This window comes from Dermacentor andersoni, chromosome 4 (genome assembly GCF_023375885.2).
Source record: "Dermacentor andersoni chromosome 4, qqDerAnde1_hic_scaffold, whole genome shotgun sequence".
NCBI classification, from domain to species: domain Eukaryota; kingdom Metazoa; phylum Arthropoda; class Arachnida; order Ixodida; family Ixodidae; genus Dermacentor; species Dermacentor andersoni.
Genome location: NC_092817.1, coordinates 213678372 through 213705826, shown reverse-complemented (window position 1 = coordinate 213705826; position 27455 = coordinate 213678372). Strand labels below are relative to the sequence as shown.

General features: G+C 46.7%; 1 protein-coding gene across 1 annotated transcript in view; it reads left to right on the top strand.

Annotated features, from left to right (window-relative positions):
* The first annotated feature begins 308 nt into the window (after positions 1 to 308).
* Positions 309 to 27455, top strand: part of LOC126538469 (nitric oxide synthase-interacting protein) — a 129405-nt gene continuing 102258 nt past the window's right edge. Inside the window, exons 1-2 of the mRNA XM_050185313.3 lie at positions 309 to 668; positions 17886 to 17997. Coding sequence (XP_050041270.1) covers positions 493 to 668; positions 17886 to 17997 — 288 coding nt within the window. The 5' untranslated portion in view covers positions 309 to 492. The remainder of the gene's footprint in view (positions 669 to 17885; positions 17998 to 27455) is intronic.

Here is a 27455-nt window from a genome sequence, read left to right as displayed (position 1 = left end):
AGGCTTCCGCCGTTCCTGAGAGCATGTTCAATTCTATCCATATTATACTTCCTTATGTCAGCTGTCTTACGCTTGTTGATTAACTTCGAAAGTTAACTTCGAGCATCGCCATGAGCAACGCCAAATTCTGGCTTCACTTTTGCTTCTCAAAGTGTGACGTCAGGGCCTCTCCTTTTCCATACAGAGCAGAAAAACTTGATGTGGATCTGCCATTGGAATTCAACATATGATTGTGAGGGTGAGCACTGGCGGCCTCTACCGGCACGCTTGGTCCCTACTCAATGATCACGTGGTATTTCTTTGGCCGCGCGCTGCCATAGGCGACCACGGGATGCGCAGGTCGCTCTGTATACAGTAGGTCGTGGCTGCAACGTTCGTGCCAGTTGGCTCGGTGCATTGGTCAGTGGTACTTAACATAGCTTACTTCATTTGTATATACGCTTTCGGTTACTTTGTAGTTCAAGGACAGATATCGAAGTGCGCAGTTAAAAGATGACTCGGCATGCCCGCAACTGCACTGCAGGAGCGGTGTACACATATCACGAAAAACAGAAGGACACACAGACTTGCGGCTATGGGACACAGCGAATGCGTCTCGGCAAGGATGCCGTCAAAGACTTCGACTGTTGCTGCCTGTCGTTGCAGCCGTGCCGAAATCCTGTCATCACGTAAGCAGGCCCTTGTCTTTTTTTTTTTATTTTCGGGTGCATTGTTTCCGTGTTTTGTGCTGATGCAAAGCACAGGTGGAAGTTTCGGGGAGCGAAATGGTGGTGCCGTTCGTGGCGTCAGAGATAGCGCGAAAGGGGTTCCAGTCGATGGAATAAAAGCTTTAGCGCACAATTATGGTACGCAAACTTTGAATCGGTGCTGGAAGGATGATAGCCCCTGAGGATGGAAGTTGTCACTTGTGGGGAAGTTGGATACATGGATATTATGAGCATCTCGCTTGAAACGTGGTAGTGACAGACATGCAGCATAGAGAAATGTAGTATCTATTAATTGTTATATTTACACCCTTCATGTGCTTTTATGTTTTTTAAAAAGGTTTTGTGCTCACTACTGCACTGTTCTTGCTCAAATTCTGCAGAAAGATCGCATTTCGGTCTCTGCGTCGTTTACTATAATACTTGGCACAATTAATTGCCTGGTTTCTTTTTTTCAAGAAAAAAGTGCGAATTTGATGCGAGCTGCTGCTGCGACGGTGCCAGCATAAAGTTGTGTCGCCGCCTGTAGTGGTGGTGGTGGTTAAAAACTTTTAGTGGTCGTACAAAAATTATAAGGAGGTGCGCCCGGGACAACCCCGAATGGGCCGCCCCTTACAAGCACTATGTGGAGTCCCTAGTACGGAGCTCCAGGGGTGGTAGCCGCTGCGTGAGCGTGCCCAACTTGGGCCTTCTGAGTTTGAAAGTCTGAGCAGCCAAGCAGGGCAGCCTCCCATCCTCGCAGGCAGGGTTAGGTAAGGGGGGGAAAGCAGGGTTGGATGGGGAAGCCCACACCATGGGGTAGAGGTCCGAGGACTTCTCCACACAGTGCGGGCAAGTTCCGGTAAAGGCCGGATCGAAATGTTTGAGAGCTGCCGGGTTTGAGGGGTAGAGTTCGTGGCCGGATTGATAATAGGCTGTAATTTCTGTAAACGAGTAGATTGGGTTGGGGGTCAAGCTGATCGGCGGGGTCAGAGAAGAAAGGAGCACGGTGAGAAAGCATGTGGGCGGCAGTGTCCGCTGCCTCATTTCCCTCTAATCCCATGTGAGCAGGAGGCCAAACGACATATCTGGGATGGGGGTCCCCGGTTCGGCAGCTAGATTGAAGGATACGATAGGCCAGGAAAGGAATCTGACCCTGTTTGTAGTTCCGACAGGCCCCTCGCGAGTTGGTAATGATAGTGTGAGAGTGAGAATCCGATGCAGCCAATGTGGTGGTGACTTCCTTCGTATATGTTATGTCCCTAGCACAAAAGCTAAGGCTGTTAACTCTTTTGCCTTCGTTGACCACTGCGGCTGTGAACCATCCCCCATGGTGCAGTCCGGAGGCGTCCATGTAGAAAACGCTGGGTTTAGAGTCATAATGGCGTGCCAGGGCCTCCGCCCGAGCCAAGCGTCTGCCATCATGGTATGTGCGTGTCATGTTCTGGGGAAGAGGGTGCACGTGCAGGGCATAGCACCATTCTTGTAGCATACGTACGTGCTCTTCCATCTGCCTGAGAAGTTGGAGGTGTAGTTGGGCAAGGAGGTGGCGACCCGACAGTGTCTGACAAAGACTTGTGTGATTGGTAAGATGAGCTTTCTTGAGATCCCGATACGTATTCACCATGCCCAGAAGGCGCTGGTTAGAGGTGCTGACCGGGAGATCAAGGGCCCGCTTAACTATCTTTCGGAGGATGACCTCAAGGGCATCCTCCTGATGCTTGCGGAGATGGAGGTATGGAGTCAAATGCAATATTCGGCTAGTCACAAATGCGTTGGCCAGTTGCAAGGGATCTTTGCATCTGAGACCCCGCGCTTGTTGGAAACTCGGCGGACTATGCGGCCCACCTGTCCCCCCACCTTTCGCAGCTTACCTAGTGTTGTGTCAGACCGGCGTTGTTGGTTGATGAAAATCCAAGGATTCTAATTTCAGGTTGTTCAGATATTGGACCACTCTAGAGAGAGAGCAATTTTGGATTTGGGTGAGGGGCAGAGATGCACGAATTCAAACTTTTGGGGGGAGCATTGGAGGCTGCAAGCATGAGCATGTTGGTCCACTATGGTTGCCGCTTGCTGCAAGTTGGCCCACATGTCTCCCAAAGAGCCTTGTCTTGCCCAGATGGTGGTGATGTCCGCATAGAGTTGAAGACGGAATAGACGGATAATGGAAGACGGAATAGTATAGAGGAATTTGAAATCCCACAAGTAACGCCGGCAGAAGTAAAGAAAGCCTTGGGAGCAATGCAAAGGGGGAAGGCAGCTGGGGAGGATCAGGTAACAGCAGATTTGTTGAAGGATGGTGAGCAGATTGTTCTAGAAAAACTGGCCACCCTGTATACGCAATGCCTCATGACTTCGAGCGTACCGGGATCTTGGAAGAACGCTAACATAATCCTAATCCATAAGAAAGGGACGCCAAAGACTTGAAAAATTATAGACCGATCAGCTTACTGTTCGTTGCCTACAAAGTATTTGCTAAGGTAATCGCAAATAGAATCAGGAACCTCTAGACTTATGTCATCCAAAGCACCAGGCAGGATTCCGTAAAGGTTACTCAACAATAGACCATATTCACACTATCAATCAGGTGATAGAAATGGAATATAACCAACCCTTATATATAGCTTTCATTGATTACGAGAAAGCGTTTGATTCAGTCGAAACCTCAGCAGTCATGGAGGCATTACAGAATCGGGGTGTAGACGAGCCGTATGTAAAAATACTGAAAGATGTCTATAGTGGCTCCACAGCCACCGTTGTCCTCCATAAAGAAAGCAACAAAATCCCAATAAAGAAAGGCGTCAGCCAGGAAGATATGATCTCTCCAATGCTATTCACAGCATGGTTACAGGAGGTATTCAGAGACCTGGATAGGGAAGAATTGGGGATAAGAGTTAATGGAGAATACCTCAGTAACTTGCAATTCGCTGATGATATTGCCCTGCTTAGTAACTCAGGGGACCAATTGCAATGCATGCTCACTGACCTGTAGAGGAAAACCAGAAGGGTGGGTCGAAAAATTAATCTTCAGAAAACTAAAGTAATGTTTAACAGTCTCGGAAGAGAACAGCAGTTTACGATAGGTAGCGAGGCACTGGAAGTGGTAAGGGAATACATCTACTTAGGCCAGGTAGTGACCGTGGATCCGGAACATGATACGGAAATAATCAGAAGAATAAGAATGGGATGGGGTGCATTTGGCAGGCATTCTTAGATCAGGAACAGCAGGTTGCCATTATCCCTCAAGAGAAAAGTGTATAAAAGCTGTCTCTTACCAGTACTCACGTACAGGGGAGAATCTTGGAGGCTTATGAAAAGGGTTCTATTTAAATTGAGGACGACGCAACCAGCTATGGAAAGAAGAATGATGGGTGTAACATTAAGGGATAAGAAAAGAGCAGATTGGGTGAGGGAACAAACGCGAGTTAATGACATCTTAGTTGAAATCAAGAAAAAGAAATGGGCATGGGCAGGACATGTAATGAGGAGGGAAGATAGCCGATCGTCATTAAGGTTTACGGACTGAATTCCAAGGAAAGGAAAGCGTAGCAGGGTGCGGCAGAAAGTTAGGTGGGCAGATGAGATTAAGAAGTTTGCACGGTGTGGGGTTCTCCTCCCGTACTCTTGGGACAAAGGAACGACAGTACAGTAGTGCAAACAATCACAAGGGCATTTATTGCACCTTTCATAGATCAATGCCTGCTAGCCGAGGTGCTATCCACAAAACATGCCGATGGGCGCGCGACAAATCTAGAAGTCCGACTCACCGCGAACGGATAGCGAGCGAATATGTTCGCCCCATGCTGGATCCCAACGCCTGGTCATTTGCGCGTACGGTGATGCGAACGGTGGCGCATTTGAAGGCGGCCATGCGAGACGGTTTCACAGAAGCATGGATCGGCGCACGCGCGGCACGGCACGTCCGCACTGCTTGCTGTCCCGCCGCCAAAGAAGAAGCGCCTTCTCTTTCGACGCCCGAGTAACTCCGCCTGTCGGCGGCGTTAGCAGCGCAACACTTGCGCCCTGTCTCGTACTGCGCCTCAACCACTATGACCGCCGAAGGCGCCAGGCCATGCGGCAAAGCCGGATTACAGGAGAGTCGTGCATCCCCACAACGGACAACATGGTCACAATTAGCACATGGCCGGGGTAGTTGGAGAAGTATGGGAGAGGCCTTTGCCCTACAGTGGGCATAGCCAGGCTGATGATGGTGATGATGATGATGTGTTATACAGATTATTTGTAGTTTTCAGTAATTATAAGCAATAAATTTTGCCTCGAAGCCATCAGCAAAGTACTATCACCTTTCGATAAGGTGCTAGACCTCGAGGCATTCAATTCCTCAGGCTCCTTACGTTTGTGATGGGGCATGGCGGTTTGGGCTGTAGTATACAATGTTTAAAAAATCGACATTGGCAAGGTATTTAAAAATTCAGTTGACACTAAACATAGGGTCATGGGATAAAAGTAATGTAAGCTGAGATGGGGTATATTATGCGTGTAAAGTTCTTGAAAGGGCGGTAATCTTGCATGGTGAAGTCTTGGACATTCAATTAAGATGTGCAGGACTGTTAGTTTATAGTTTATAAGTTTATAACAGCTGTGTCTTACCAGTACTCACGTACGGGGCAGAAACCTGGAGGCTTACGAAAAGGGTTCTACTTAAATTGAGGACGACGCAACGAGCTATGGAAAGAAGAATGATAGGTGTAACATTAAGGGATAAGAAAAGAGCAGATTGGGTGAGGGAACAAACGCGCGTTAATGACATCTTAGTTGAAATCAAGAAAAAGAAATGGGCATGGGCAGGACATGTAATGAGGAGGGAAGATAACCGATGGTCATTAAGGGTTACGGACTGGATTCCGAGGGAAGGGAAGCGTAGCAGGGGGCGACAGAAAGTTAGGTGGGCAGATGAGATTAGGAAGTTTGGAGGGTCAACATGGCCACAATTAGTACATGACCGGGGCAGTTGGAGAAGTATGGGAGAGGCCTTTGCCCTGCAGTGGGCGTAACCAGGCTGATGATGATGGACTGTTAGTTGTTCACCACATTTTGCGCACATGGGTGGTTGTGTGCCTGTTAATAAGTAAATGTGTGTTGCGTATGTGTGTCTTATACGTTGCCTGCACAGTGCTGTTTCTGTTAGTCTTGTGGCTTTTTGCTAGAAAAAGTTGCCTAGCTGGGGTTTTTTTACATGTACTTACACGTTTAAAGGGGTTGAGACAGCAAATTTTGAGGCTATAAAAAGCCTGTTGTAGGCTGCTTCTGTATGCGAGGACACCCACAACGAGGTATCGGACGCTGCAAACATTTCAAAATAATTTTAATTCACCTCCAAAAAGTCGCTAAAAGTTCCTTCTCGTGGTCGAGACCTATCGCTAGCGCGGCTGTTATGACGTCACAGTGGAGGAACGAAAATATTGACGTCATAGCACACTAGCACAAGAATGTGACGTATGATCAGTATAGATGAAATGCCGATAATGGAGCCTGCTGAACCGAGCATAGATAGCCGCCACTATGACCGTGCTACAAGCATATAGAAATCCTTTCTTAATTCAAAGAAGGTGTAAGGCGTGCAGACACAGGGACCAGGATATGCTGCATTCGTGTCCACTTTTCTCCTCTTGTGTCCGTGTTTGAATGCCTTACACCTTCCTTACGTTATGAATCCTTACCAACTAGATCAGCTTTCTGTCATTCTAAAAAACCCTTTCTCTATGCTACAGGCTTCTAGAACACTGTAACCGAGCTAACTCTGGCCCCTGGCTAACCGAGACATGCACAGTGCTGTAGCGGAGAGGAGTCGACATAGAATCTGCGAGTCGCATGGTTTGGCAGCTCGAAGCGGTCTCTCATTCGCTTGGCGTTTCTCAACGTGTAAAGGCCCGTTCACTTTACCGGCACTGCAACTCGCCGTACGCTGTTTGCCGTTCGCGGGCGGCCGTGCGACGGCGGTTTTCCTCGCAAACGTCGAAATTTCCTTGCCGTAGAGAGGATGGACCCGAGAACCATTTGTGCGGCGGCCGTACGGCGAAGCGGCCAATTATAGCAACCGAAGAGTGGTCACTCTGGCACCGACGGCAGCCTCACCACCGCTGATTGTTCGGTGGCGCCGATATCGTCGCTAGGCCTTCTCCGGTTCATCTCAAAGCTAAAGCTGACAGCACTTTGCAATGAATTACCGACTCTCACAAGCCGCAATATTTTCTTACCGTTGTTGTCGCTCTTCACAATAAATATAATAATCGCGACATGCACTTCGATTCGCCAGTTATTTACCTCTGCTGGCAGAGCATGCGTATGCGTAAGCAGACAACACAGCATAGTTTTACGTCACTACTTTTTGTGATCCATGTGACCAAGCCGTGTTGCGTTTCCTCTTTTACGACGTCATAGCATCACCTGGAGCCCTGAAACCGAAACCGAAATTGGTAGATTTAATAATGCTATTTATTACATTCTTTATCGGGTATATAGGAATCCCGCGGTGTGTATCATGCTTCCTGAAGCATTATGCAACGCTTGAATTGAACGCGGGAACGAAAATTTTCATGTCTCCACCCCTTTAAGAGATACCGTAATAGACTTAATGAGCAGCTGCGGCTTGTTAAGATTCGCTATAATAACAAATATTCCGAGTCCTGTTCGAACAATAGTAGGAAAGTATGGAAGAAGGTCAATTCGCTACTCGGTCGTTCACCTGATGCCCTACTCCCTGTTATTATTAAGAAAGATGGGGTTGATATTAGCGCTGAAATGTTACCTGATGTTTTCAATGATTGTTTCACCAATATTAGTATGTTGCCCACAAATATCAGTGCTTGCCTTTATAATAAAGCCGCGTTTCATGACACCGTTTTTCTCCGGCCGACTGATGAAGGTGAACTTATCTGTATTTTTCAAATTTAAGAGACAGTAGCACATGCGATATAGGTAACTTGCAGATGAAACCTGTTAAATATGTTCTCAATGTAATTGCCCCAGTGTTAACGCATATTTATAACCGATCACTCGCTAGTGGCGTCTTCCCACGTAAAATGCAAGCTGCAAAAGTGTTAGCTTTATTCAAGAAAGGTGATAAAACAGCTATGTCCAACTACAGGTTAATATCTATACTCCCAATCTTTTTGAAAGCTTTAGAAAAAATAATTTTTATCCGTGCATCTAACTTCCTTGAAACTAAAAACCTGCTCACTGACTTGCAATATGCCTTTTGCAAACACAGATTGACTCAGCTTGCACTTCTTCAGCAGAAAGAATACATTTTACTAAATTTTGAGGGCCGCCAGCTTACTTTAGGGGTATTTATTGACTTTAGTAAGGCATTTGACTCCATCAGTGATGAACTATTATTAAATAAACTTACCTATTATGGTATCCGCGGTGTTGCTTTAAAATTATTTCGGTCATACTTGCAGCACAGATGCCAATATGTGTTCATTAACAACAAATCGTCCAACATTTCGTGCGTCACGGCAGGTGTTCCCCAGGGCAGTAGCCTTGGGCCTCTTGTGTTTAATCTTTACGTCAATGATCTAGTTAATAGTGATCCAGATGCCAAATTCATAATGTATGCCGACGACACTACTGTTCTGTTTTCGTCCAATAATGCTCCGGAGCTAGTGTCAGTGGCTAACTCTTGTTTGGAAAAAATATATTTGTGGTCTCTAGAAAACGGTCTCAAGATTAACGCAGAAAAAAACAAAGGCAGTTTTATTTCAACCGAAGAATAAGAATACCTGTCTTTGCAGGGACGTGGTCTTAGGGTCTTCTAAAATTGAACTCGTCCTTTCTGTGAAAACACTCGGGGGTCTTATTTGATGAAAATATGAGCTGGAGCGATCATATTGATTTTCTTACAGGCAAACTCTCCCAAATTACTGGATGCGTTTTCTCTATTCGCTACATGCCTCGGAAGATTAAAATATTAATTTATAATGCTTTGTTTGCGAGCCACCTTCATTATTGCTGCATTATTTGGGGCACCACTACGGTTACAAACATTAAATGTTTGCTTGCAATACAAAAGAAAATTGTTTGCGTAATTAGCGGTATGCCTTTTGACTCCCCATCTGAGCCTCTATTTAAAAAACTTTCGGTAAATAAAGTCAGTGATATGTTTAACTACCGCCTTGCTCTTGGATACCTAAAAGAAACCAAACGGAACTTAAGCCTTGTTTCATCTCTGGCTAGATTAAAACACAACATCCCAGGTTATAACACCAGGTCCCTGGAATACTGGCATGTGCCGCATGTGCGTTCAACCTATGGTAACCAAATGACTTGTCACACTCTCCCCACTCTGCTGAATAATCTCAGATTTGCATCCATCAATGTACCTAATTGTTCTGGCAGAGAACTGTATAATTCTATTGCCCCAAGAATTGGGTTTAACCATGTACCTAATCCTTTTTCATTTTAAGAGTTTTGTGTATCTATATATCCATATTGTTTGTTTTTCCCAAGCTGTTTCATGTGCGAAGCAAATTGTTTAAGTGAGATCTATGTACTTCATGCCATTACTCTCTTTCCTTTCTCCCTTTTCGTTGTTCCTCTTTCCTTTCTTTTTCTTCTTCTTTTTTCTTTTCTTTCGCTCCTTGCTGTCTGCTGCCTTTTGGACCCTCTGGTTGTTGGGACCAGTCAAGTTGCTTTTGCAGCGACTTTTTTTCCTAATGCCTTGGCACTTTGTACCACTTGTTTTTATGAATAAAGGTATTATTATCATTATTAATTTGCTTTCAGTTTCTTTATCCCAAGGATGCTGCCAGTGCTGGTCTGCCAGCACTGGCAGCATCCTTGGGATAAAGGTACCCAGTACCCAGCGTACCGGTACCGGTAACTGGTACCCAGCATACCACGAGGTATGGTGGGTTCCGGTTCTTCATTGTAAGCATCATAAATGGATTTCAGCAACTGAATTAAAACAGGGTTATCCCCAGCTTTCCCCCGGCTAATGCAGTTACGACACTTGGAGCATCTGTGTAGATAATAGCTTTTTGTATGCTATGTTGTCATATATGATCCACGGCCAGTCGTATACCATATGCTTCGGCAGTGAATATGCGGGAGTTTCTATTAAGGGTTTTTTCTAATACTATAGCAGTGACAATGTGCAGCACATGAGACTGCCTTAGCCGTCTTTGAGGCGTCCGTAAAAAAGGACATTGCATTGTGCTTGTCTTCCAGTGATAAAAAGTGTTGCATAATCGACTCGCGTGGCACGTTTTTCTTGTCAAGCGCTTTAAAAGACATGTCGCACAGAACTGGGCGGATGCTCCAAGGAGCAATGAGATCACTAGGTCCAGTTTTGTAGAGATCTGAAAACTAAGCCCCAATTTTTCGGCAACAGTTGTGACAGCCAGAGGAAGCGGCTGAGCTAGTGACGGCCTATTCGTGTACAGCTGTTCCATGTTCGATCATCCATTAGTGTTCTGCATGGTTGTTCCCTCTGAGCCATTATGTTGAGGGCACATGAGGTCTGTTAGAAAAGTATCCGACCTTTGGCCGAAGGAAAGAAAGCTGGCATAACTGGAGTGTTGGAAACCGAATCACCCTCAATGTAGTCTCCTTGGGACTCCACACATCTCTCACAGCGGTGCTGCCATTGTTGGAAGCATTCCGAGAAGGCCTCTTTCGGAATGGAGTTTAGCTCAGCTATCGTTGCAGCCATAATGTCCTCTCTTGTCTGAAATCGTGCTCCTTTCAATGGCCTCTTCGTAACTTGCGATTCGCTGATGATATTGCGTTGCTTAGTAACTTAGGGCACCAATTGCAATGCATGCTCACTGACCTGTACGGGCAAAGTAGAAGGGTGGGTCTAAAAATTAATCTGCAGAAAACTTAAAGTAATGTTTCTTTATTTATTTTATTTATTTATTAAGGAACCCACAGCGCCAAGGCGTTACAGTGGGGGGGAGGGGGGGTACAAGATGAAGTACACACGGCACCTCTTCTCCTGGACAGTGTTAAAAGCGATAACAAAAGAGGCAAAACAAAAAAACACACAGTGTCGGAAGAGAACTAAGAAAAAACAGTCTCGGAAAAGAGCAGCAGTTTACGATAGGTTGCGAGGCACTGGAAGTGGTAAGGGGAATACATCTACTTAAGGCAGGTAGTGACCGCGGATCCATATCGTGAGACTGAAATAATTAGAAGAATGAATAAAAATGGGCTCGGGTGCGCTTGGCAGGCATTCTCAGATCATGAACGGCAGGTTGCCATTATCCCTCAAGAGAAAAGTACATAACAGCTGTGTCTTACCAGTACTCACCTACGGGGCAGAAAGCTGGTGTCTTACGAAAAAGGTTTTACTTAAATTGAGGACGACACAACGAGCTATGAAAAGAGGAATGATGGGTGTAACGTTAAGGGGGATAAGAAGAGAGCAGATTGGGTGAGGTAAGAAACGTCTTAGTTGAAATCGAGAAAAATAAATGGGCATGGGCAGGGCATGTGATCGGGAGGGAAGATAACCGATGGTCATTAAGGGTTACGGACTGGATTCCTAGGGAACGGAAGCGTAGCAGGAGGTGGCAGAAAGTTAAGTGGACAGATGAGATTAAGAATTTTGTAGGGACAACTTGGCCACAATTAGTACATGACTGGGGTAGTTGGAGAAGTATGGGAGAGGCCTTTGCCCTGCAGTGGGCGTAACCAAGCTGATGATGATGATATATATAATAAATGCCAAACACAATTAGGTTATTTCTCCTACTTCTGTCTTCAATGTCAACTAACTTTCTTACGAGAGTTTGAATTGTTCTTTCCATATCAGTGATCCTCATGCCTACTTCTTTACTATTGCTGCTGATTCCTCCACCTGCTTAAGCTTTGCCTCGATTGCATCCAGTCTTTCCTGCATAGTCTTCTGACCACCCAGAAATTGCAATAGCAGCTCCTTAGTGTTCGGTCCGGGATTAGCCTCGACATCACCACAGAGTGTCAGCAATGAAACCAAAATATCCTGTATGTACAGGTACACTACACAGGCACTTTTGGGGCACACCAGCAGGGCCAGGCAACGGTTGCTAGTTTTTACTGTGGAAGAATTATTACTGACCTGCGCAAAAAGCAGGAATGGGTTTTGCATGATGTTGACCGGTGGCCCGCTGACATGCCCACCGAGCCTGTTGCACACATCTTAACAGCTGTCTCTTCTTTATCTATGAGCACAGCGACTTTACCTGATGACTGGCGTGTGGCTCGTGTCATTGCAGTCCACAAGAAGGTTGTTCGCCTAAGCATTGAAAACTATCGTCCCATTTCATTGACATCCACGAGCTGTAAAACACTAGAACACATCATCGCTCATTATATAACTAATTTTCTTGAAAGTAACAACTTGCTCTCTCCATTTCAGCATGGCTTTCGAAATAAACTGTCGACATCTACGCAACTTTTAACAACTGTTCACAAAATCGCTGTAACGCTTGATTCTTTTGGACAAGTTGATCTTATCTTCCTTGATTTCAGTAAAGCGTTTGATTGCGTCCCTCATGGTAAACTTCTTGGAAAACTTACTAATCTAGGCCTTCCTACATTTATCATAATCATAAATTGGATGAGAGCCTACCTTTCAAACCATAGTCAGTTCGTAGACGTTAACGACCATGCCTCTACTGCATTACCAGTTCCGTCCGGAGTACCTCAAGGAAGCATAGTCGGCCCAATCCGTTTCTTAATCTATGTTAATGATGTAACTAGCACACTTTATCCTCACATTAAAATGGGATTGTTTGTGGATGATTGTCTTGTCTTTAAAGAGATTACTTGCCATGATGATCAAGTCCTGTTAAGCACTAGCTTAGCCAGACTTAATGAATGGTGCGCCACCTGGTCTATGACCCTAAATGCTGACAAAACTGTCTTACTTCGTGTCACGAATAAAAAGCAGCCTATGGCATTTCCATATTGCATCAATAGTACACAAATAAAGGAAGTCTCGGAATATGAATATCTAGGCATAACGATTACCAACACTCTGTTGTGGTCGAAACACATTGCGAACGTTTGTGCATCCGCCTCTCGAAAGCTTGGCTTTCTGCGTCATAAACTGAAAACAGCACCTTCAAATTTAAAACTTCTAGCATACAGAACTTATATATTGCCAAAACTAGAATACGCCTCAATAGTATGGGACCCTTATTACATAAACCATAAGCATAAGCTTGAAATGGTACAGAGGTGAGCAGTACGGTTCAATTTCAACAAGTTTAGGTCCACTGATTCGCCGTCACAACTAATGACCGAAAACCATATTCCTACCTTAGAAGCACGAAGAACTGTGGCACGACTAAAATTTCTTTTCACAATGTATGACAATTCGCTTGAATTTAATGGGCAAACGTACATTCAACCTTACCTGTCACGCTCACAACTTGCTCCCTTTCCGTGCGCGCACTAACCTGTTTAAAAATTCATTCTTTCCTCGTACTGTTGTTCAGTGGAATGATCTATCCTCAGAAGTTTTCTCTGCTGATAATTTTGAGCGGGCACTACTCATGTATTTTGCACGATGATATGGAATGTTATTTTTTGCCCTCTTTTATTCATGTTATTTTTACTATCGCCTATGCAAGTGCATTTTGTTTTGATGAGAACTTGTTATTTTGATGGGATATTGACTATCCCAGTGCATTTTTCTGATGGTGTGAATATCGTTTTTTGCAATACAAAAAGGCCGACTTGTTACTTTTTTTCTTCTTTTTGCTCTCTTCCTTTTTCTGTTCCATATGTCTAGCACAAGAGCACATATTATTCTTGTCCTACATGAGTGTTTGCAGAAATAAGCCCACCTGCTTGGTCTGTATAGACTGCAGTATGTACAAATAAATCAATAAATGAGTGATCAGCGTACGATGAGCTTCTTATATAGGTCGTGTCCGTGGAACTTGGGGGAGGTGCCATCCAAGTGTCGACGTAATGCAGCAGTTTTGGCTCGCAGACTCTGTAAAGTCTGGCAGTGGTGACACGTATTGCTCCATTGGGTATGCGTGCCGGTCCAGTCAAGCTGAGTAGACTCTGCGCAAAAAGCAGGAATGGGTTTGCCATGGTGTTGATCGGTGGCCCTCTGACATGCCCACTCAAAAATATGCATTCAAGTTTTTAAACCTTGGATGTGGATGCACTGTAACGTATGCATATCATGTTGAATTTTGGTGCTTTGTATATTGCTTGCAGTTTTATTGTGATAGCAATTATATGGATACTCCAGGCGCATTTCTGCCGCCGTGAGGTTCTTCAAGGGCAATAATGCCCCCACGCATGCACTGTGCTGCGTGTGAAAGCGTGTGCAGGCGAAAGCGTGTGAGGGGAGCCGATGATCGCTGCTCAGCCTGCCTGAAAGGGAGGCGCTCCCGGCGCGCGAGGCACCTAGCCTTGCAGGGAGGAGGGGAGGGAGGGGGTGACGTTCTATTCCGGCTGCAACTGCGTATGTGGTGGCTGCGCACGGTTGTGCGGTCGTATCTTGAGAGTGATCTGTGTTGAGGGCACAGTCTATAGGCGCAACGGTGGCTCGTAGCTTTGTACGTGCTGTAAGTTCTTGGCTCTCAGTGTGCATGGAAGCGATAGACAACACAAATGTGGCTTTGCTCACTGCCGCTGCCACGTTTCCTCATGGCAGCGTTTTGACAGTGAGTGTCCAGTCATTGAGTGTGATGTGTTCATGTTTGCTGTGTGTGCCGTCACCATGCTTATTAATTTAGTTAGCAAGCAAATGTTCACAAGTTCGTACGGCCAATAAAAGTGCCATACTTAGTTCGTATGGCTCTCTGCTAATTTGCTATCGCAATCAATGCTTCGCCTTTTAGGCGAAACTGCGACTTTTTTTAATCCTTAGATTTTCTTGTCTTTTTTTAAATTGTTACTCGGGTTTGTGCGTTTTCCGTGAATCGTATAAAAGCATTTGTTTCCAAAAGAGTAAACGAGTTGAAAGTCGGAGCCATGTTGGTCCCTTCTATTTTCTCATGTCTAAGTTTTATGTTAGTGCTATTAGTCTAAATATGCACTTGGTGTTGTGCTCGTTCAAGGAGAGAAGTGTAATGTAGATGTACAGCACTATATATTGTTTTTAACACCTTAACGTACATAGGACACTTGTGTCCCCAGACTTGAAATACGCCTCGATAAATGTGTTTTGCCTCTAGGAACCTACTAGTGCCAATTTACTCGACTAGTGAGCTTACATTATCAAACCATTTTGTTTTGGTTGGCAGTGCTATGACCAAACGCTGAAGAAACATTGCTGGGGTCGCGCCATAGAGAGACTCTTCACTGTCGACCAATAAAGTATTTGCTTTGCAGATTTTTCTAATCAATCACGGAAGATAATGTGTGAGATATAAAGTGCAGTGATTAAGGAATTTTAGCAAACGAAGATTCTTTAATTTAAATGAATGGAAACTACCTTTTTATTAAAGAAGAGTCATCGGGAAATATATGTACCAGTGTACCACAATGGAACACCGAATACTACTTCGAGGTGTTCGCTTGATGGTGATGTTTTTCATGTTATAGTGCTGTTTCAAATGAAGAAAGTTGTAAATTTTGTGCTTTTACGTGTGGCCAGTTTTATTTGAAATGAAAGTTTTATTTTGCAAAGTATGGCTGGAAAACAGCAAAAATTTCTCGCATCAAAACAGAGATTCTGTAAGATTTCATGACAGCAACAATTATGATGCTTTAGTGCTTGACAAAGATGTGCAATTCTTAGAAGAAGCACTGACAATGTTGGTTCAGAAATTAACGCAGAACGACCAGGGCAGCTAGACCATTCTAAGCCACCAAAGAAACCAGGAATGTTTGGGAATGTGTGTCAGCCAAAAATGTCGCAATTTTTGTTCCCAAAAGCAATGCGTGCAGTTAAAGGGTCATCAGATGAAAGGAGACGTAGAGGACTGAGCGATCCACAGCGGTTTCCGGCGTGCAGCACAAGGAAATAAAGATCATTCCCCTGTGAAAACAACCGGAAGTTAGGATAACACTAGAAATATTTTCTGTTATGAAGTTCGAGAGCTTCGTAAAAATGTTTGTAAAAGAAAGCACTCGGTATGCCGAGCAAAAAGGGAGCATCTTCATAACGTTGGCAGACGAAATGAAGGTCTTCCAAGGGTGTCAGCCTCGTGATGAGCTATCGCTTCCTGCCAACTCGAAGGTAACAAGGCAATAAGCTCCTGCTCGAAAGAGGTGCCAACATATTGTGCCAACTCAAAGCTTGAAGACAGCAGGTTTACCTGCTGCAACATTTACAATGTTCACTTGTGCTTCTTTGTCACAAGAAATTCTTTCATGGAGGAAGCAGCTCGGAAGCCCACGTAAATGTTAATTACCCTTACATACCTGCCAACTCTCCTGAATTTTTCGTAAAGTGCATGAATTTGAGCTTGTTCTACTATTTTACAAATGTGTTGTCCCATTTTACAAAACATACATTCTGTTCGCAAAAAAGTTTTAAAGATATTGAATGATGGGGGTCGCTCAGATTGCATAATGTTCATACAAAGAAACAAATTGTGATAATACCTGTGCCGATCTTATGGCCTCCGAGATCGGGCAGCATCTCGAAGGTAATGCTTTGACAAAGTTTATTCAGACACGTTCCTGAAGGTGGTGATGATCACTGATGGGTTTTAATGGTGCAAGGGCATATTTGGCCAAAGAGTGCTATAACTAGGCATAAGAAGGGGGTGAAATTCGCAACAGCAAAGTCTGAGAAAATACCTAAATACAATTCATTTCTTTTCAGCCTCTGCTGTTCCTAGCTTTCTGTGAAGTAAAGTTTGTATGTATCCCACAAAAGGTGCATGCTCAGAGCAAATTTCTAGAAAATGCTTGCTGGTCATTACAAATGTTAATGTTCACAGGTTGGCAGGTATAGGTACATAGGGACATATATGTCCAAGAGTGTAACAAATAAGCTATAAGAAATATATTTTTAGGATGTGTTCCATTATTTTTTGGATGGCCCAAATAAAGTAAAAAAATACAGTACATTGATAATTTCTTGGCTCATTAGCCTGAGGAGCAAATATGGGAGCAAAAATAGGAGCAAATATGGCAAAACTGGTTCAATGATATAGTGCTTTGCCTAAATTGAGGCATTTATATTGTCACACATACATTGTTTTACTTTGTGCTGGTGACTATTTATCACCCGATTATCACAGTTATCGCTTGGCGCAAAACACGCCTGTTGTGTCCAAAAGTTGTTGAATGTTGTCGTTGACTGTGTAACGAAGAGTCTAGTCTAATCAGGGCATGATGTGAATAGCATTGTACATTCTTGAATGTACGTAGGAATCACTCTGGAATGTATAAATAGAGGGCCCCTAAGTTAGAGGCTAACACCTCTTACTTAGAGGCTGATTTTATAACTTTTTCCAAATATTTACGTCACAATTATGTCTGGAGCATGCTGTATGGTGTTATCACTGCCTGCCAATCAATCTAATTAATGCCTTCTGGTCATTGACCTTAACAAAGATGTGTGTGTGTGGTAGCAGATGAGCCCCATGCTGAAACTATGGTCTACTTTGTGCAAATAAAACTAGACTAGTTATGCCATGTTAATGGCACGGTATGGCATAGGAGAAAGGAGAGGCAGACGCTTTGTAATCTCAAGCTGTTATTGCACAAACATTTAAATCCATTTGTACTCACCTTTATGAGGAAAGCATAAGAATTTTACTTGTCCTTACTTACAGTTAAATAAACGTAATAATTGTAACTAAAGGAAAAACTGAAAAGGTAAATTGTTGGTTACTTCTAGGCATGGCTTTGTGCGAATACTCTCCTAGCTCGTGTTGACCAATTCAATATTATTATTCATCGCATCTAAAGAATGTGCCTGAATCGAATCCCGGCCACGGCGGCCGCATTTTGATGGGGACAAAATGCGAAAACACCCGTCTACTTAGATTTAGGTGCACATTAAAGAACCCCAGGTGGTCAAAATTTCCGGAGTCCTCCACTACGGAGTGCCTCATAATCAGAAAGGGGTTTTGGCACGTAAAACCCCATAATTTAATTTTTAATGTGCATGAAGACCATGGCAATCCCACTTTGTTGTTTACTATTAGAGCAACGAGAACACGTGGTGTCACTCCAGGGAAAACTGCACATTGTATGTTTGGATGTGGGCTGCAGCGCAGGACAAACCAGAATGTGCCGAGTCCCACCAAGTTTTCTATTGTGGTGCAGGCCCGATGGCTACCTCTATGACAAGGAGTGCATCCTGGAGTACATAATCCGGCACAAGGCGGAGAATGCACGCCTCCTCAAGGAGTACGAAGCTCAACAGAAGAGAGACGCCGTGAGTTGAATTATGTGCTCAGCTATTGAGGAGGCCACCAAGCCTTTGCTTATCTCTGATACTTGGGAAGCTTCATTTAACTCATTATCTTGGGCAATCTGTTTGGTCATCTCTAATGGAATAATAGTTGCATTAAGAGGAAAAGTGGGCTAAGGCTCGGACACATTGTGGCCCAATTATCTTGATGAAAAAAGAGAGCGCTACAAAGACGAGGACGAAAGAACAACATGTACGACAGCGCCTTGTCTGTCGTACATGTTGTTCTTTCGTCCTCGTCTTCGTAGCGCTCTCTTTTTTCATCAAGTATGCTCAACCAACTCGCCCACATCAAGCTTCTGCTGCCCAATTATCTCGAGGATTGCCACCGACGATGGCTACTCAGGAGGTCTGCTACCAGTCTGTGCTACTGGCTTCCTTGTAGCTGGTCCTGCCGAAGGTGTCGTGTCATTGTGAGCTGTGCAGTAAAGATGTGAGATGCCTTGAGGCAATTTTCTGGTATTGTAAAAGCAGCCTGAAAAAGACGCAGAGAAAAGACTAACCATCACTTGGTACAAAAACCAATGCAGTAAACAGCAAGAAACTCTGAAAATAAATGAGGTAAAATCACTCCATTTGACATCATCCAAACTGTACGATAAAAATTCTCGCAAGACCCATCTCGCAATGAATGTCAACGCTAATGCAATTGGCATTGAAGCAATGCAGTGACATACCATATTTCAGCCACGGAGATTATTTATGAGACGTATATGCATACAGGTTCTCACACTTCCCACTGAACATGCTGCACCATCTACGAGGCCGCCACAAAGTGTGCAGAGCACCTTGAGATGTCAATGTTTATTCGATTGCAGTGCAGTCCACTTATAAGAATACTACATATAACAATATATCAGTTATAACAATGAGTTGACTAAAGATAATTAACTTATGCAATAGGGCTATGAGAAAAAAATCCATATAGAATGCTATGTTATTCACTGCACATCGGTCATAACAATAGAAATTTTGCACTGTGGACAGCGTTTTTCACACAGAATAATTGTGACATTTGTGTTGCTAAGTTCCCCTTAAATGAACAATGCTAAGACGGTGCGAAAAGTTGGCCTACACGTGCTTGTATCTCTTGCCATTACCGCATGGCTTGTCACGCCCGCAGACCAATTGCGAAAGCTTGGAGAAAATCGCAAGTTGGTCCAGCGTGTCACAAAATAGTGCCAGCTGCTTTGCGTTCACGTAGCCCACCATTGTGCTCCGCCAACACCCCCTATATAAACTATGGCCTTTCCAGTGGCTGCATGAAGTCACTCCGAGGGTCCGTGAAGAGACGGTGTTCCGCTATTTCAGAGCATCGTGCTCATTTCTACTGTTGTTCTCCAAACCTGTAATGGGTTCGAAATGCTGTGCCATGTCTTTGAGAAGCCTTTTTGAGCACAAGTGAAGCATTCTGTAGCTAGTTTAACCCCTTTATTAAGTAACCAAAGGACACAAGCAATTAGGCACTGTAGTAACATTTTTATTGCGTTAGGACTTTAATTTTTCTTCGGCGTTGCTGCCTTCCGTGCTGTGACCTGTTGTGTATTGTCCTGGGTGCCATCATTTCTTAGTCCGAAGAAGTTGGTCAAGACAACATTGGTTGCCACATGAATTACCAAGTGCAAGAGACTATGTTGAATGGCAATTTTTGTAAGTCTCGATGTTGGTCTGGTCTTCCAGCAAAAAAAATGCCTGCAAAGTAACAATGTCACATTGGTTACTGCAGGAGAGAACGTCTTTCGTATGTTCTCCCAAGGCAACTAATCTTCTCTGCAACTTTGTCACCAATACCTTGTTCATGGTGCAAGGCTGTGGAAATTTCAGCCTTCCTCTCCACAGGTTAGCTGTCATGGCAGTGTTTTCCACTTGAATCTAATCTGCTGAAACAAGCAGAACATGAAACCTTCTTCAAAGCAGTGTGAGCAACATGCCCCGCAATGTAAACGATGGCATCCATGTCAGACTGGAAGCGTGCGATGTCGTTGTCGCTGACTGTCACAGAAAAATTAAACACTGCAGGATCCTCGCTGATGTCTTCATGCTTTGTTTTCTCATGTGGAAATGTCAAACATCTTTGAAAATGAAGCTTCTTTTCACATTCATAGAGCTTACACACGTGTCACGTGGTGGTGACGTTGAATAACACAGCAGCAATATTGTGAACGACAAAACTAAATTTTATTGGGTGAACCTGTGCCCACAAAACAGGCTACACTTATAGCACAACGATAGCGGCGAACACGCTCGGCGATTGTCGAAAAACTGTTCAGCGGGTCAAGTGCGTCGGTTTTTATACAGCAGTCATCGAATGTTCCAGACTAATTGTTGGGACCCCGCATGCCTTCTACAAAGTTCTACACCATTCGTGTCAAGCGATGAAATCAGATAACTAAAGGTTCGGCGACAACAGACAGCGGATAGAAGCATCGCTAACTTTCCAGAAACTTCGGATACATGCAGGCGCGTCCCGTGCTGTGCGATAACATTTGTTAGGCGGCAAAACGTGTCGCCCGATAAAGACAAGTACACGTGTCAATACCCCCCTCTTAAAAAGCATCGACCCGATGCTGCAAAGAAACGAAAGTAATAAATAAGCACTCGTAGCAAAGAAAAAAAACAAGATAAGGAAAGTTCGTTAGCGTCCGTAAAATGGTTTAAGACGCACCACGTGGACCACTTCAGGTCGTGCGCGACCCCGCTGTGATTGCGAAATGCCGTCTGGCCCGACCTCGTAGTCCACTGTGCCAATACATCGGATGACCTTGTAGGGTCCGAAATAGCGTCGCAATAGTTTCTCACTCAGTCCTCGTCGGCGTATCGGGGTCCATACCCAAACACGGTCGCCGGGCTGGTACTCGACCAAGCGTCGTCGGAGGTTGTAGTGTCGGCTGTCGGTACACTGCTGGTTTTTGATCCGTAGGCAGGCGAGCTGTCGGGCTTCGTCTGCGCGCTGGAGATAGGTAGCGACGTCAAGATTCTCTTCGTCAGTTACGTGCGGCAGCATGGCGTCGAGCGTCGTCGTCGGGTTCCTGCCGTAAACCAACTTGAACGGCGTGATCTGTGTTGTTTCTTGCACCGCCGTGTTGTAAGCGAATGTTACGTACGGCATGCCAGGTCTTCTGTTCGACGTCGACGTACATTGCTAGCATGTAGGCGAGGGTCTTATTCAGCCGCTCCGTAAGACCATTCGTCTGTGGGTGGTAGGCAGTTGTCCTCCTGTGCCTTGTTTGACTGTATTGCAGAATGGCCTAGGTGAGCTCCGCTGTAAAGGCCGTTGCTCTGTTGGTGATGAGGACTTCTGGGGCGCCATGTTGCAGCAGGATGTTTTCGACAAAGAATTTGGCCACTTCGGCGGCGCTACCTTTCGGCAGTGCTTTAGTTTCAGCGAAGCGGGTGAGGTAGTCCGTCGCTACGACGATCCACTTATTTCCGGTTGTTGACGTCGGAAAGGGTCCAAACAAGTCCATCCCGATCTGCTGGAATGGTCGGCAAGGAGGCTCGATTGGCTGTAGTAGTCCGGCTGGTCTTGTCGGTGGTGTCTTGCATCGCTTACAGTCTCGGCATGTTCTGACATAACGGCCGACGTCGGCGGTCAGGCGGGGCCAATAACACCTTTCCTGTATCCTCGATAGTGTCCGGGAAAATCCGAGGTGTCTAGCGGTCGGATCGTCATGTAGGGCGTGCAATACTTCTGGACGCAGTCCTGACGGGACAACAAGAAGGTAGTTGGCGCGCACTGGTGAGAAGTTCTTCTTTACGAGTAGGTTGTTTTGAAGCGAGAACGAAGATAGTCCTCGCTTAAATGTCCTAGGAACAACGTCGGTGTGCCCTTCCAAATACTCGATGAGGTTTTTCAATTCCGGGTCTGCTCGCTGCTGTTCAGCGAAGTCTTCTGCGCTTAAAATGCCAAGGAAGGCGTCGTCATCTTCGTCATCTTGCGGCGGCGAGTCAATGGGGGCGCGTGATAGGCAATCGGCATCAGAGTGTTTTCGTCCGAACTTATAGGTTACAGTGATATCATATTCTTGCAGTCTTAGGCTCCACCACGCCAGCCGTCCTGAAGGATCCTTTAAGTTCGCTAGCCAACACAAAGCGTGATGGTCGCTGACGACTTTGAATGGCCTGCCATATAGGTACGGGCGAAATTTCGCTGTAGCCCAAACGATGGCGAGGCATTCCTTTTCGGTTGTAGAATAATTGCCTTCCGCTTTTGACAACGACCGGCTAGCGTAAGCTATCATGTGTTCATGACCATCTTTTCTCTGGACTAGCACGGCACCGAGGCCTAGGCTACTGGCGTCAGGGTGGATTTCGGTATCGGCGTGCTCGTCGAAGTGCGCAAGTATGGGCGGCGACTGCATGCGACGTTTGAGTTCTTGAAATGCGTCGGCCTGCGGCGTTTCCGACTTGAACTCGACGTCACATTTAGTTAGCTGTGTCAGCGGCTCAGCGATACGTAAAAAGTCTTTGACAAATCGCCTGTAGTAGGCACACATGCCAAGAAATCTACGCACTGCCTTCTTGTCGATGGGCTGCGGGAACTTTGCGATGGCAGCTGTCTTCTGCGGCTCGGGGCGAACTCCAGACTTGCTTATGACGTGGCCTAGGAACAGAAGCTCATAGTAAGCGAAGCGACACTTTTCTGGCTTCAGAGTGAGTCCTGATGACTTGATGGCCTCTAGTACTGTCGCAAGCCGCCTAAGGTGATCGTCGAAATTTTCGGCGAAGACGACGACGTCGTCCAAGTAAACAAGACAGGTCTGCCACTTCAATCCTGCTAACACCGTGTCCATGACGCGCTGGAATGTTGCAGGCGCCGAGCAGAGTCCGAATGGCATGACCTTGAACTCGTACAGGGCGTCTGGCGTGATGAAGGCGGTCTTTTCGCGATCTCTCTCGTCGGCTTCTATTTGCCAGTAGCCAGACTTGAGATCCATCGACGAGAAGTATTTTGCGTTGCAGAGCCAATCTAATGCGTCGTCTATCCGTGGTAGGGGGTATACATCCTTCTTTGTGATTTTCTTCAGTCGACGATAATCGACGCAGAAACTTAAGGTGCCGTCCTTTTTCATCACCAAGACAACAGGGAATGCCCACGGGCTTTTCGACGGCTGGATGATGTCGTCGCGCAGCATTTCGTCGACTTGTCTTATAGCTTCACGTTCTCGCAGCGAAACTCTATAAGGGCTCTGGCGGAGTGGTCGAACGCACTCCTCGGTTATTATGCGGTGCTTGGCGACTGGTGTTTGTCGAATCCTCGATGACGTCGAAAAGCAGCCTTTGTATCATTGGAACAGACTTCCGAGCTGCTGTTGCTTAATCACGGGGAGACTTGGATTAATGTCGTAGTCTGGTTCAGGAACCATGGTTGTCGGGGTAGATGCAGCGGAATCTGAGAGGACAAATGCATTACTGGTTTCCAGAATTTCCTTGATGTACGCGATCGTCGTGCCCTTGTTGATGTACTTGAACTCCTGGCTGAAGTTTGTCAGCAACACTTCAGTTTTCCCTCCATGCAGTCGAGCAATCCCTCTTGCGACGCAAATTTCACGGTCTAGCAGTAGACGTTGGTCACCCTCAATGACGCCTTCTACGTCGGCAGGCGTTTTGGTGCCTACGGAAATGACAATGCTGGAGCGAGGCGGGATGCTGACTTGACTTTCAACCACACTTAAGGCATGCTGACTACTAGAGCTCTCCGGCGGTATCGCTCGATCTTCCGACAGCGTTATGAACTTTGACTTCAGGTCGATGATTGCGCCGTGTTGGTTCAGGAAGTTCATGCCGAGAATGACGTCTCGCGAACACTGTTAGAGGATAACGAAGGTGGCAGGGTAAGTCCGGTCATGAGCGGTAATTCTTGACATGCAGATTCCAGTCGGCATAATGAGGTGTCCTCCAGCGGTTCGAATTTGGGGACCCTCCCATGCAGTCTTAACCTTCTTAAACTGGGCGGCGATGTGTCCACTCATTACGGAGTAATCGGCCCCTGTGTCGACTGAGGCAGTGATTGCGTGGCCGTCGAGACGCACCTCGAGGTCGGTGGTTCTTTGTCTGGCGTTGCAGTTGGGTCTTGGCGTCGGATCACGGCTGCGTCGTGTTGAACTGAAGCTGGAACATCGCGTCATCAAGTCGTCTTTCGTCGGTGTAGTCTGGACTTCCTAACTTCTTCGGGACAGCGGCGTGTCGTCATTAGGTCGTCGAGATGGTTTCTTCGTCGTCTTCATCGGCGGCGGAGGATCTTCGTCAGTTCGACGAACAGCAACCGCACCTCCATCAATTGCTGCTTTTAGTTTTCCGGATATGGGCTGGGCCGGTGTATGGTCGGCGACAGGTAGCGGCCTGGTGACGGCGAACGGGAAGGTTGTCGAGGGCTCCATTGAGTAGCAGCGAGGTAGTCGGCGATGTCACGTGGGCGCTCTCCAAGCTGTGGACGCGGCGCGTTGACGGCGAACCCTCTCAGTCCCAAGTCGCGGTATGGGCATCGGCGATACACATGGCCGGCTTCTCCGCAGTGATAGCAGAGCGGGCGGTGGTCGGGGGCTCGCCATATGTCTGTCTTCCTCGGGTAGCTGCGCTGGGCGACGGGTGGGCGTGCTGGCGGCGGTGGTCGACGGAATTGCGGCGTTGCGGGCCCTGGCGCGGTCGTGGAGGGGGACCTTGACAGCGGGCGACGGCGGCGTAGGTCATCGCTTCTGGCTGGGGCTGCGATGATTGTGGTTGTAACTCGGGAATTCCAAGCGATCGCTGAACTTTGACAGTTTCGGCGACTGTGGCCACTTGAGGTTGCGATGAAGGGAAGATACTTTGAAGCTCCTCTCGTACGACTGCCCTGATGGTCTCGCGCAGGTCGTCGGTGGCCAGTGACTAAACTCCGGCGTAGTTTGTCGAGCTCGTGCGGCGGTTGAATTGCCGGTTCCGCATTTCGAGTGTCTTCTCAATGCTGGTGGCCTCTTCAAGGAACTCTTCTACGGTCGTCGGTGGGCTTCGTATCATTTACGCCACGCATCAGCAGGCGGCACTGAGGAAATGAACCGTCTGTTCGACGGTTCATTTCCTCAGTGAAGATCGCGATCGTCTCATTCGGCAGCTGAGCTCTGGTCTCCAGTAGAGCTTGGGCTCGCTCTTTTCATACGACGCTTGTAAATGTTTGCAGAAAGCCGCTTCGGAACAGGTCCCACATCGTCAAGGTGGCTTCTCGATTCTCGAACCACGTCCTGGCAGCGTCCTCCAATGCGAAATAAACGTGTCGCAGCTTGTCGTCGCTTGCCCAGCTGTTCAACTTAGCGACTCCTTCATATGTTTCCAGCCAGCTTTCCGGGTCCTCAAATGTAGAACCGCGGAACGTCGGTGGTTCCCTGGGCTGCCGCAGCACGATGGGGGACACTGGGGCTGCCATTGGGGTTGCCTTGGTCACAATCTTCTTGGTCTTCTCAGGTAGAAGTCCGTGCTCCGGGGGCAGCTGTTGAAGACGGCGGCTTGCTCGATGTTCCGGGACGGCGCTGGTGTTGTCTTTGCGGTCCGGGCTTGAATTACGGCTTGTCGGGGGCGTCCGGTACACGGTTGTGAAGCACCTCCACCAGATGTCACGTGGTGGTGACGTTGAATAACACAGCAGCAATACTGGGAACGACAAAACTAACTTTTATTGGGCGAACCTGTGCCCACAAAACATGCTACACTTATAGCACAACGATAGCGGCGAACACGATCGGCGATCGTCGAAAAACTGATCAGTGGGTCAAGCGCGTCGGTTTTTATACAGCAGTCATCGAATGTTCCAGACTAATCGTGTGTAGGCTCTTCTGGTGTGTAGGCTGTTACCTGCTATATACAGAACCCCGCTGTTACGTTCCTCACTGCTGCGTTTTCCCGGCTGCTACGTTGTTTTCATCCGGTCCCGGCATAGCTTCCATAGGATCCCATGTATAAGGAACCCTGCTGTTATGTCGTAGCTGTGAAAATGTTCCCGCATGATGCGTCGCTACCCGAACCCGCCTGGGCTAAAGTAGGCAACGCGCTTCAACCGCCATTTTGACTTTTGACGAGTTTTGGCCAGGCTTGGCTATGGAACTGGCTGCAAGAAGCCGCACGCCAGTTCGAGAGGCCGCCACTAGGTGGCCATTCGTGAATAATGCTCTCACTATGATCACTGTGATTACGGTCCCCGCATGGTTTCTTGAACGGGTCGACTCACGGAGGAAGGAAACTCAGGAGAGGCCCTGACGTCACTCTTTGTGAAGCTATAGCTAAAGGGAAGCCGGAAGTTGGCATTGCTCCGCCTATCGGGCCAGCTCTCCTCTCTTGTTTACATTTCTCGCAAAACCACGCCGCGCTACGCGCAACCGGGCTGCTCGGACGCGTGCGCTCCGCAGCAATACTAAACAATCGTTAGCATGATTACGCCAAAGAGGACAAAATTTCCCGCGGATATTCCTTCGTCCGTTGCCATTGCCGTGGCACGATGACGACAAGGAGCACGAGCCGCATGATGCCGGGGAGTTGCCAAATCCTAGCTTTGGAGAAGCCGTCGCGGCTATGGACCTCCTCCGCAGGTACGTTGCACCTCACAGCGACGCTGACAGCAATGCGGCCTTCTAGGCTGTTGAGAAACGTGTGGTGATTTCTAGCGAGTGAGAGAAACGGCAAGCCACCATTCTAGACTTCTTTAAGTTCTAAGCGCACTCTGGAAATAAATTGTCTATAGTTGAAGCTGCACTTTTTTCATTCATTTTCGGAGCTTTCCTCACTGTTGCGTTTTCCCGGCTGTTACGTTTTTTTCCTCGGTCCGGTGAAAAACGTATGAATGGGGTTCCAGTGTATGTACAGCCTCGTCCACTCTTAAGGTGAACACGGCTCACCGTGGCCACGCTCTGCAAGGCGCCAGTGCGTCCGGCGCGGCGGCGCATCGAAGCGAAGCGGTGCAGGCGCACACGGACCCAGGGGAGGTGCTTCGCGTCGTCTGCTACAGCGCTGGAGCGCGCCGCCTTTTGCTTTGCTGTAAAGTACACTTCGCTAGACCCAGGTGACTGAGTGCCCGTGGTGGCATTGCGGGAAGCCCCACTTCACTAACTGGAGCATTTTCCTGCTGGTTCCGTCTACAGCTTGTGAACAGCCTGCTTAATCAGTATACATAAACAGAAACAAGCTTCTCATCACATAAATCACTTAGCATGTTTTTTATAAGTGATGAGGGTAAAAATGCAGTAATTTTTTCGCACTCTTTATTAGGCTGGGGCGTAGAGGAGACGCTTGATAGTCGTGTCAGAGACGTCACCCAGCCTGAGGCTGTTCTTAATTTCTCGAACGGTGGAGGTCGGCTTTGCAGCAGCCGCCGCAACAATGGTCACTCTTTGCCGAGCTTTAGGGGGAGCATCCGCAATTATTCCATCCTTGTAAGCCTGGACGATTCTATTTACAGT